Source organism: Rosa rugosa, chromosome 3, assembly GCF_958449725.1.
Source record: "Rosa rugosa chromosome 3, drRosRugo1.1, whole genome shotgun sequence".
NCBI classification, from domain to species: domain Eukaryota; kingdom Viridiplantae; phylum Streptophyta; class Magnoliopsida; order Rosales; family Rosaceae; genus Rosa; species Rosa rugosa.
Window position 1 is genome coordinate 23,465,204 of NC_084822.1, and position 12,804 is coordinate 23,478,007.

General features: G+C 39.2%; 1 protein-coding gene across 1 annotated transcript; it reads right to left on the minus strand.

Annotated features, from left to right (window-relative positions):
* Nucleotides 1-2,699: 2,699 nt before the first annotated feature.
* LOC133738739 (glucuronoxylan 4-O-methyltransferase 1-like) lies at nucleotides 2,700-4,230 on the minus strand. The gene has a single exon (XM_062166329.1). It carries the CDS (start codon nucleotides 3,952-3,954, stop codon nucleotides 3,049-3,051), a length of 906 nt encoding a protein of 301 aa, XP_062022313.1. The 5' UTR covers nucleotides 3,955-4,230; the 3' UTR covers nucleotides 2,700-3,048.
* Between the last annotated feature and the right edge of the window lie 8,574 nt (nucleotides 4,231-12,804).

A 12,804-nucleotide genomic window follows, 5' to 3' on the forward strand; every position in this document is an offset into this window, starting at 1 on the left:
TTTCCAAGAACTCTTAATGTATTAGAAGTTTATCCTGGAAACAATATGAATTGTAGTTTGTAATTATATGAATAATTATATTTTAGAATGAAGAATTATCTTTCCTTGTATCGATTTCAATTGAATGTGTTGGAATGAAGTTTTTACTATGCAATAAGTTACTGATACAAGAGAATGGAAAAATTACTTTATAGTTGAAATTAATTTTTTTACTGTGCAGTAAGTTACTGATGTAGGAGAATGAAAATTTCATTGTGTCTCCTTTCACAGATTTTAGTTCTATACTATTTCACAGATTTTAGTTTTGTAATAGTTCTCACAAATTTTTTGAAATAATTAAATTTAAATTACAATTTTATTTATATAATGTGAGATATGAATGGATCCCACAAAATAATTCACACTAATTTTTCTATCCGTGGGGAGAGACGAAAGGCCACCCTTCTCTAATGGGACAGAAATTAAATGTGTGAGTGTACATTGCAGCTGCGCTTGCCAATTGGAGGGTGGGTCTTCAAAGATGGGCTGACCAGCCACCACCCTCTTTGTCTTTGGTTCTCAAGAACGATGGATTGCCCTGCCCTCATGTGGAGGTGCTCTGAGATAGCTGCTGGTGTCTTTTTTCAGATTAGATTCTTTCTGTTTTCCCTTTGTCTAGTTGACTCAGGTGGATTGTAACCTTTCCATTTATGTTGGATGTAGCCCTTAATGAAGTATTTCATTCAAAACAATGTGTGAGTGTAGGGTAGCTATTGGGCTTCTCACACAGATATCGGTGACTATTAGGTTTTATATTCACTGATTTCAATAAGTGTGTATAGTCAATTTTTTTTTTTTTTAGTAAATGAATGAATATATAGAAGAAACCTGGCTTTAAACAAAGCCAGACAAGCAACAAGGAACAGTAGCTAAAAAAGCTAACAAAGCAACACCCTCAGCAAAGAGGGAACAGAAAAACAAAGGGAAACAAACACAAACAACCTAACAACTATACATCCCAGAGATGGCCCCATTAAGAAGGGAGTCTCCATTCATGAATAATATAACTGTTAGAAGGAGAATGAGGGATCTTCCAAGACAATAAGCATAACCGCATGGACTCCACAATTGCCTTGAACACAACAGTAGAAGGGAGCGAGGCTTTCGTTACGGAACTTGCGGTTATTTCTCTCGCGCCAGATAGCATAAACTGCAGCTTGCAATGCCAACTTTTTTATTGCAACATATAAAGATTTACCCTTCCAGTTAGCAGCAGCCCAAGGAATGAAATGCTGCCAAGAGAGGAGAGGATTACTCACATCACATTTAGACAAAATGTGAGTCCTTTTGTGTATAGTCACATTTTGCTAGTAGTGGTTGTAGGTGGAGTAATAACCTCATAATTTGTCAACAAGCTTCTACACAAAAAAGTACTAACGTTACAACAATGTCGATAAATTTGTTATCACATATATCTATAAATATGTGTATGACATACAAAGTAGGTACCTTATAATTTTCCTAACTATTGAAATAATAAATTTTTTGTCTAACAACAATTTTTTTTAATTTTTTTTTTTCGGTATTGACTTGTTCTAGCATTATTATGGCCATATACATGTGATGTGGGTAGGAGAATTTTATGGAATAGGGGGGATCTTGTTGAAGTTTAGTGACTAGTTTGTTGATCTATCTTTCTATGAAAAGCCATGGGCTCGACTCTCGAGCTTAACACGAAGAGAAAGGAGAAAGCAAGGAATCCAAGGAGGAGAAGCTTAATATTACCAAAAAAAAAAAAAGAAGGGGAGGAGAAGCTTAAGGTTAAGAGTTGGTCGTGCTTTCAGTCTCATGCTTTTTGATCTGCTGAAAATGTTTTGGAAGGAAACCATAAAAAAAGAAGTAATTAGTAAACTTCTTTTTGTTATTGAGGTAATGGTAGGGTGGTAGTTTCAATGTTTCCTTGTGGTTGTTGTACGTGTTGGATAATTAGTTGCTGCTCCCCTAGTGACTGCATGGTTTTCTGAATATGGAGAACTTATTAGCATTATGAGATCATAGATGTCAACAATTAAGTGGAAACAAATTTTTGAAGTGAGATCTAATTAATTAATTTCCAGCTAGGGATCAGAACTTAAAGTGGAATTATAGCAGGGATGCTTACAGTTCCCAACTTCCATTATCATATAACAGAATTAATAACTTTAAAATTGCTAATTTTTTTTATATAATAACGGAATAAGTTGGTGCCATCAACTCTTTTCAATTATTATATTCATCCAAAGAGTTCAAAATCAAGCTAACACTTCAAACCCCTCAATCCAAGATCGTTAATTTTCTTTTTTCAGAATTACCCCCATCAATGTTCAACATATATGGAATAAGAGTGTGTCTCAAATGATTGAAATAAGCTGGTCGTGGCCACCAGCATGAATACAATTAACTTTGTGAAGCGCCTAGTTAGGAAGCATATTAAATATATATCAGGATTAATTAAGAGTAGTTCCATTTATTTATTTATTATTCCTCTGTGACTTTTGCTTATGTAGCTAGTCCAAAAATGTACATATTTTAGACTTTTAATCAATAACAAGAACAGTTCAAGCAAATAGACTTGTTGTAAACCTTTATAGTGATGTTGAAGCGAGAAAAGGTAGTCCCTCATTGTCCACGTAAGTTGCTGAAACCAAATCATGAATCACACACACATGCACACATGCATATATCATCTTAAACAAGATTTTCAATTTTGATCTTTGACAGAAACACAAGAACAAATCGAAAATAACCAAAGGAAGAAAAAAACTAAAATACTCATCGGGTAAGAATGGACATCAAACTGCCATATGTATATATCTGTTCTTACTTGGCAAGGACTAGTACAATGGATGCATGTGGAAAAGCATTTACAGAGAGCCAATCTCTATTCCAATTTTATCAAAACTGTTGTTGCGCACATTAGGCTTGTAGGTAGCACCATCATCTCACACACGAAAGCCAGCAGCATTGAAATAAACCTTGAAACAATTCGTCTCCAAAAGAAATTGACGAAATAAAACAACAAAATGCCGATCATTCAGGGCAAAATGGCCTGCTGGAACCATCCCTGTGACTAGGAATAGTGAAGTGCCTCAACCTCCCTTCCTGTTTTTGCATGTAACCTTGACAAAGGAATGACATAGAGAACTTGTCTTCCACAACTCTGTTCACATCATGAACAAACACATGAGTAGTCTCCCCTTCCTCTTTATTTCGGGCTATCATTCCAGCTGTGTATATGGCACTCATTCTTCCCGGTGCTTCATCATGATACCCGGTGGGTGCATCCACCATTATCAAATCCCATTTGATGTCATAAACTTCACTCGGTAGACCCTTCAAAGCCAATTGGCACATGCTGTATTTAATATCACTACCAACTGCAGTGCACTCAGGCCCCTTCCCAACATCCATGAGATTATCAGCCTCATTCACCTTGCTGTTATATGTGACATGGTATGATTCCAATGTGGGGAAGCGGCGTCGGATTTGCTCGATCCAGGACTCATCTTCTTCCAGGAAAATTGTCCTACCCCCATGGTTGAGTGCACTCCACATAAGGCTGTCGTGGCCAAGGCCAAAGACAAGGAAGTTGCATGGTGATTTCTGGTCTAGAATCTTTGCTGTCACTGAGATTTCCTTGAGGGTTTGTTGTGGGGTGATGGTTGAGGTTGTGTAGTGGATTATGGTTTGAGCTAGAGAGGATGGGATCTTGTTGCAAGGAATAGTACTTGGTGAGCAGTCTGTAGAAGTGCTACTTAAATCTTTAGCCGAAGGATTGAGGAAAGGTACCTTTGGCGAGATGGTAGATGAATTTTGATTGGAATCAGATGATGAGAAGCTTGATCTCAAGACAAAGAGGACAACGAAAGCCAGGAAAACTCCGAGGAGAAGAAGCTTATAGTTGAAACTTGGATAGGTTTTTTGTGATCGACTCATGCTTTCGATATGGTCTTGCGTGCTTGAATTCTAGGGGAGAGAATAAGATGATTGAGGTTGAAGTTCCTGGAAATATAATGTAAGATTTTATAGTATTGATTTAGTTGGTCTTGATCTGTTGGGTTAATGCTTGAACATGAAGGGAAGTGAAACGTTGGATGGTTGAAGAAGACATAAGAGCTACTTTACATGATTCTTGGTGAAGCAAGACACATAAGGGTTGGTAGGTTATCTCTATACAATTCAGTTCGGTTGCAGCTGTTTACGTTGTTGTTGAAACCCAAAAAAGTATCACAAGTCCAATTAGATGAGGGGGCATCTGTTGAGATACAAACAAATTAGTGAGTGCCTTCCGTGTTTCAAGCGGTGGTGGGTGACTGCTTTCCGTGTGGCGAACAAACTTTAATCAACAATTGCTTTGCCTTCAGGAGTGATGCTACGGTTGTGAAGCAAACAAGCTCTATGCACGTACGTCTCAGCAATGACCCTAAATAAGAATAATTAATCATTGTAATGATGAATGAGCTCAATTGATTATTGTTCTTAGACTAAGAGGAAAAGAAGACGTTGAAGGCATATAAAGAGAAGGACAAGTGCATTAAAAATATATGAAGCATAATTGTTAATAAAGCGGTGGGCTATGGCTTTGCTTTTCTTTCTTTTAATGGAAACAAAGTGACGAAGGAAGAAGAAGGCCGTACATGTGCTTGGAAGAATATCCAATTAAGCTTTTGCTTTCTCTCACATATGGTCCACGAAACGGTGAAGGGTGCTATATATGATCAACAAGAGCAGAAGAAAAAAAAGACAGAGCATACGCAACAGAGAGAGAGAGAGAGAGAGAGAGAGGAGAGGAAGGAAAAAAAAACAGAAACACGCAGCAGAGAAGAAGAGTCACCAGAGAAGCAAAGCTGCAGGTATACATCTGCCTTCCCTGTATGTGAAGCCTCTCCCCAATTAATCCTCCACGTCTTGTGGCTTCCAAACCTCTAATAGGCCGTTCATGAACGACCATTATTATTAGAGTTCTTCTAAGTCCGTCGAAATGACATTGTTGCTGCTCTTAAATCCTTAACGCAATGAAACAAAACGGTTGTTCACGAACGGCCTCGTTTCAATGCTCAAAACTCCTCCCAAATGGTGTTGCAAATCTAATGCGTCGGAAAATTTTGGTTGTTCATGAACAGCCGTGGTTCGATGCTAAATCCTCTCAAAAATAAATGAAATCAGCCACCGCCAAAGAGCTTTCCAGCCTTTTGTCTTCCCATTCACCATGATAATAAAATGCCCTCACACCATTTCCAAACAAGCTATACAAAACCCAAAGAAAAACACACCAAGCAAGATATCAAACAAAATGATGTCTTGGCGGTGAAAAGCTTGGTGGAGGAACGATTAAGGCCTGCTTAGAAAATAGAAATACAAAAGCAATTGTCAGTGTGTGTGTGGATGCAAGTTAATTAATTAGAAGACAAGGCTCAGATGCCCAAAAGCAAAATAAAGAATGATTAAAGTTTTGCTTTGTTGAAGTGGTGGTCTGATCGGCAAAAGACAACAAAGGGGGGCAAACTTAACTGTTTAATTAGAACATGAAATCAAACTTGAACTTGCTTAATTGTTTAGACAAAATTCCACCTTGAACTTGCTGTATGTGGGCAAGTATAATTGAATGATTGAAATGGTGGTGTACAATGTCAATAAGAAAATAAAAAGCAAGTTCAATTGATTATGTTGGAGAAGGGGGGCCGCACCAGCTTTCTGCATACCAATTGATCGACCAACTACTGCAATTGAAGATCGAGGACAGATGCAGAAGTAGAATTAAATGGTGGAGTCCTCCCTTTTATGGAGATTACAGGGACGTGTTCTCTTCTCCGAATTAGGCCAAGCAAGCCACCTGCATAGCCCTGCTTCAAATCCTGAGCCCAACATCAGTTCGACTCGGCTCTTCGCAATGGGTGTCCAAATCAACTTTACACTCTTCGGAGTTTCAGACTTTGTCAAGCAGTGTGAGGCCCACTTCAAGTCTCAGAGCCCAACCTCAAAGAACAGCACTGCGGGTGCCCAAATCAAATCAGCGAACACTCTACCAAATTGAGTGTCCAAAAGAAATACATTTGACGGGTTCAAAAGATATATACCCGTCGAAGTGTCGAACCCAAAAGTTGGTACAAAAGCCATAAATACAAATTCTTGTGAACTACAACGGTTTGATCCCTTCTCAAGGGTATGTAGGCAATCTAGCGACCCACTAGATGCAACCACAATTTCAAATCGAATCACTGACTCCACCAGTTAAATTGACACAATCATTGACTCCACCAGTCAAATTCACACACAAATCCAAACAGAATCCCTGACTCCCTGGTTCATCCAATCCGAATCTCTGACCTCATCAGTCAAATTCCGCTAAACACCAGGAAACGTCGCAGTCTTTCCAAACAAATCCAAAACAAATCGAATCCCTGGTTCACTTACACCAAATTCGTCCAAACACTATTCCTATTCCAAAAAGCAATACCCCTCCAATGGGTCATTTACCCATTGGAATTCTTGAACTACGAATGGCTTGATCCCTCTCTAAGGGTACGTAGGCAACCCATTCAGATATCTGGGTGCAACCACAAAAACAAACAAACACACATATCCCTACAATTGGTTTCTTCATAAATGGAATCAAAGGGTGTTTCCTTGTAATGAGGGATTGTAATTAAGAGACATATTCTGTCTTGAATGGGTCGAACCCGAAATAATTAAAACTCTATTTACTAAATGAATATGAGTGAAATTATGTTGGGTGACATTTACACTCATTGTGTGCAATTTTTACTCAACAGTTGTCCATTTTCAAATCATTTTGGAGGTTCCATGTTTAGTGACTAGTTTCTTCGTGTGTCAGATACACACACAAACATAAAGAAAAATATAAGGATTTGTCATTTTTCATCTTCGATATTTTAGATCGCACCAAATCTCGATGTACCTATTAGTGTTATCTAAGTTGTTAGTTAGTTATAAAGAAAAGTATATCTTTGAAGACCTATTACATGGAGGAAGAACAAATGCTCAACCGACCGTTGGATGCAATAATTGAAATAGTTAACTTGTATGATAAAATATTAACCGTTTCATCTTCTTCGTTTTTACCTAGCATTGGGAAAACTCGCACTCTCGTGAGGTCGAGCTCTCTCTCTCTCTCTCTTTCTTGATCTATCAATCTAGGTCCAATCTTTTCACAATTTCTGTCATCCCACACACACACACACACACCAAATCACTATCTCTCTTCTTTCGTCTGTTCTTTTCCTATTTCTCATCATTTGGGGCCAAATAAAGTGATATTGGATATGGCCAATCATGGCCAGCCATATACAATCTCCTCAGTTGTTGCAAGTATGGGCAAGATAACTTGTTCTTCAAGGACTCAAGTTAACCTGTTCTAAGTTTAGTGGCTTCTTCTCTGTTTTAGAGTGTTAATGGCAGACATGCAACTATTAATTTTGATTGCAATTTTTCAATGAAATTGCTATGAAGGTTTTGAAATTAAGCAGATGAGCTAGGCATGGAAATAGTACATATTGCACTTGCTACGCCAAACGGAGAACATTGCCTTGTTTCCTGACGAACCAAATAATTGGTTCACTTATTTCTTCAATCTTCTTCTTCTTCTTTTATGCAGCATCTCGGTTTCAAGAATTTTTTCTATTTGATTTTGATGATTATAGGTGAAAACTGCGTCAGCCATTCTTGTTGATGTACAATTGCAGAGGGATTCATATCCAAGAAGCTGCATGCTTATTGTATTTATTGTGTAAATTGTGGAATGCATTTCTTTGCTTTTGTTGGGATGGATTTGGGGTTTGAAAATTGTTGGTGTGGAAAAATTCTGTAGAACATTTCTTCACCTATTTTTTCTGACTGGAGCGGGAGTAAAAGCTTTGCGGTTGAGAAATTGGTCAACAATCTACGATATTTGATTTTGTGTATGGCAAGTTAAATTTGAAAAATGGGGCTGGTACCTGCAACATATACTCCGATGCCCAAGTCATTAATGACTTGAGTTGGAATGAGTGCGGATGGTATTGATTGCTTACCTCAAAAATTTACTTCAACAAGTATTTATAAGCGAGCTCGAGCGGATATTTAGACTAGTGCACGTAATGGTGTGCTTAATTGGTCTGCAAGTTATGCATGAGTAGACCCATGACGCCACTCGCTGGACAACGTGAGAAAGTGCTTCCGCTTGCTACGGACTCAGATGAGCTAACACGTTGACTGATTCCACCTCATTCGCATCCACCTCGAGATGATTCTTCTTCAAAGAGATTGCGCCTCGAATAGATTACATCTCAAAGGGATTGTACCTCACTCGGATTTCTTCTTGAGAAAATCTTTCCTCACTCAGATCTTCCTTAAAAGGTTTCATTCTACTGAAATCCTTCACGACAAGATTGACCAAATATCTCCTCTTAGACAAGATATCTCCTCCTTAATAAGATATTTTTTCCTCGACTAATATTTCCACCTCAACAAGATATTTCATTCTCGACGAGATATCTCCTCATTAAGTTTCTAAAATCACTCTCAAAATTTTCACCGCTATCCATTGGTTTTGACAAGGTGCAACAATCTTGCGTCGACAATGTAGTCCCTCAAATTATTCATATACTAAAGCTGCTAGCACTGTTCATATTCATTGAAAATACGATTTTGCCCCCGGATTTTGACTGAAATTACAATCCTGCCATTCTATTTAGTCTTTTTTTTTTTTTTTTTTTTCACAATTATGGCATATCTTTTTAGTTTTTAATTATTTATTTATTTATTAATTTTTTTTAAGGGAGAACAATTCTGTTTTGTATTTGTAAATGTCTACAAATCATGGAAAAAATTTATTTTTTGTTGTATCTGTTCAAGTAAACCCTAATTTGTGTTTGGCCCAAACTCTAGGTTACTTGACCTAGTGGTAATAGGGTTAAATTAGAAGGATCTAGATTCCTATTCAATGTACGATTACTTTCCTTGTACGATTGAGATTCTATGCATTGTAATCCTCTATATAAAGAGGCCCCTATTATCAATGAGAATACACAGCAAATTCCTCTCAAGTTCAGTTTCTCTACAACACGTTATCAGCACGAAGCCCTAACCTTGAAACAAATAGCCAAACCTTGATTCAAGAAGCTAAAAACCTTGAATCCGAATACAAAAACTTGAAGCCTTTTCTGCCTCCACCTCACACATTGAAGAACTCGATCCCAGGAGTCCAGAACCGGCGGCCCCCCCCCCAAGAACCGGTCGGAAACCCACCGAACCGGCCACCGGAAGCTCCATACAACTCGCAGCAAATATTCCACCGGTTCACCATCTTCCGGACCTCAAATTTCCACGAAATTTTGTCCAAAGAAACTCCTCCACCTGAAGATTTCGAAACCGGAAGAATTATAGCAAAAACCGGAAAAAACATTGCTGAACTGGCCGACTGAAAGTCCGACAGAAAAACCGGCAGAAGGAAAGGAAAAGAAAAGAAAAAAAAAAAAAAAAAGGAGGAAGGAGAAGCTGCAGCCCAGAAGCAACTGTGCAGCCTAGGCCCAGTAGCAGGAAGAAGCCCAGAAGCCCAGAAGCAGAAGGGATCCAGCCCGAGCCACGTCATCATCCACGCAGGCACACAGTCAGCGTCCCTCTGCCTGCCACGTCAGCAACCGGCCGCCACGTCAGCACCTCTGGTCAACATCGGTCAACCCTCAGGTCAACGCCGGTCAACCATTTTCCGGCCGACTTCCGGCCACTTATTTCGAGGTATTTTTTACTAAACGTTCCCGTTTTTTAGAGTTTTTAAATTCAATTTCTCTTCTTTTCTCGGGGACTTTCAACCTCCCTTCTTCTACCCCCCTTTCTTCTTCATAGGGGAGACCAAAATCCGAACTGTGGGGGTTCGTGCTCACTCCAAGCTTGGAGCTTGTAGAGTCCTCCAAAATTAAGAGTTTGTTGATATGAAAACGATCGACCACACACATCATTGTTTCGATCTAATCCAACCCCTCTTGGAATCAAATTTCTTGGAAGCGACTACGCTCGGAAATTCCTAATTTCTTGGAAGCGACTACGCTCAGAAATTTTATATGTTTTCGTGGTAGCCTTTCACACTCCGAAACTAACCCTAATTTCTTGTTCTCTTTCAGGATGAGTAACCTGAACAAATTACTTTGCTCCATTGGGAACAACTGGCTCTGAATATCACAGGTGGGTTCGTGATGTCCGCCAGCATCTCAAGGCCGATGGAATCCTGGATACGATTCTCGAGCCTAGCCAGGACGTGCTAACTGTTGAGCAAACTCAAGCTTTGGAAGCAAATAGAGCAGCCTTAGAGGCAAATAAGGCGAAAGCCATCATCCTAATGACTCATCATATGGATGATTCGCTCCAGTACGAGTGTATGAATGAAGAAGACCCCAGAAGGCTGTGGGTCTCACTCAAAGAAAGATTTGGCAACGTCCGTGACTCCCTGCTTCCTGACCTAGAAGTGAGATGGCATAGCCTCCGCTTCTGTGATTTCAAGTCAGTTCTTGACTATAACTCGGAAGCACTTCACATTAAATCCTTAATGGAATTCTGTGGTAAAGAGATCACAAATGCGATGTTGATTGAGAAGACTCTCTCTACCTTCCCCGTTTCTGCATTGATGGTTGCTAAGAACTATCGAATCGATATTGCTGCAGGACGGATCACGAGGTTTCATGAGCTCATTGGAACTATGAATGTCGCTGAAAATCATGACAACATCCTTGTGAAGAACTATAATTCAAGATCCGTGGAAATAGAGCATATTCCGGAATCCAATTATAGTCGCGCCCCTAAGAGAAGGCGCCAAGAGCGAAACCCTAACCTTAGGGATACTTCTGGACGTTCTGGTCCATATAATCGCTCTACTTGGGAAGGTAACCGCCAATATAGGTGAACACGGAACCGAAGAGGTCAACGTGGAAAGAGAGAGGGAGGCAACGCCTCTGGCCATGTTGGTGGCGCCACCAACACTAAGAGCCATCTAAATGACGCTTTCAAAGCGCCTCAATCAATGGAGTTTGAGTAAAGAGATGTATGTTCTCGATGTGGAGTGTCTGATCATTGGGCACACATTTGTAGAGCTCGTGAAGAAATTGTCACCGCTACAAAGCATATTGTGAAGCAAGAGAAGCTCACTATGTGGAACAAGAAGATCAAGAAGATGATCTAGAGTAAAGGGTTGAAGACTACAAATTTGGCTGGGATCAATAGATCACCAATTCTGTGTAAGTCTTTATTTTCCAAGAGATGTAATAGGCAATTGCCATACTATGTAGTAAATGCTATTGGTTTAGTTTTTCTTCACATAGGCTCATCCAAAATGAGTGTGATGTCTAGGAAGGTTTTGAGATAAGTGGTACTTAAGCGAGCTTTGATCCACCGACATCTCTCTACTCACCTGGTCATATTTATTTTGGAGTTACCGAAAGAAGTCAAACGACTACCATTGTTTTGCATTAGCTAGCATTTTGGATTAGATTTTCTTTGGTCAAAGAGACAATGATGTAACTCCGTTGGCTTATGAATAAAATTTCGAGTTCTTTTCATTATGACTCCATTTTGATTCTGAGCATATGACTTTTGTGACTACGATGGCTGGGCCATCAGTATTAATTCAAGGACATGGAATAGCCTAAGTTCCACTTGCCAAATGGCACCTTAATTACTGGCACAGAAACTCTCTACGCTCCTAGGGCCAATCGCACCTATAAATAGCCAACGGATTCCATGCGAAAACGCATATAGAGAACGGAAATGAGTTCCTTTGCAATACCTCTAATGATTGCGAACAAAGGCGCATCTTAGAGAAGTTTATGTGTCTCTCTAGTGGACTCTATGTCACTATTTGAGCTATTAATCCAATAAAAGTTATGAGAGAAGATCTCTTGGATTTAGACACATATTGGCTTTGTCACCACAGGATAGGTCATCCTAGTCATGATATGATGATCCGTCTACGAAAGACTTCACATGGACATCTTTTCTCTCGAGCGAAATGAAGCATGAATCAAAAGTTGATTCCTGGACTAAGTGTGACCGAAGCTGCTGCCTAGGGCACTGCCTCCGTCCACCACCAGCTTAGGGCTGGCGTAGTCCTTATCCATGACGCCATGGATGGCGTCCATCATGGTGATGGCGCCCCAGGTGATGATACAATCACCAGCTTGCTTCAAAATAGCGTTTCAGACACTCAGGCCCAACCAAAATTCTCATTGGTTGCTTCTAAAGCCTCTCGCTCGTTTTACAAAGCTCGTTCCTTAGGGAAATTAGGACTGAGACCGTCCTATGCAAAGGCTATGAAAATACTCATTATGTTCTTACATAAATAAGCGCGCAATTTAACCCTGCATGTAGTTGTTAGTATAGAATAAGTAGGGATCGTTCTAACCGGGGATTGATGGTACACCTGTAATTGCAAAAACAATTAATTAATTAGTAAAAGTAAAAAGTATTATTTACAAAAATAAAACAAAGAAATAAAAATATATACAAGTAAACATAAAGAGGGGGGTTTAGGATTAATAAATTGAAAATTAAAATAAATAAAATAAAGAAAATGTAAAAACACATGTACAAGGGTGGAACGCAAGGAACAAAGATCAAAACCAATTCCATGTAATCAAATACGATTCAAGCCCTATAATTGTTCATCTAAGTCATGAGAAAGGAGTTGATCATGTGAAATATTTGAAAGCAAATAATTTCCCATTTTTTACTTTTCAATGCTAATTAACCTAAGCGAAAGCACCTAGATCAATCCTATCAAACATGCATTCAAGCACTAGA

Excerpts from the sequence above, each read along its gene's own strand:
- LOC133738739 (XM_062166329.1), bottom strand. The coding sequence starts at position 3,954 with ATGAGTCGATCACAAAAAACCTATCCAAGTTTCAACTATAAGCTTCTT.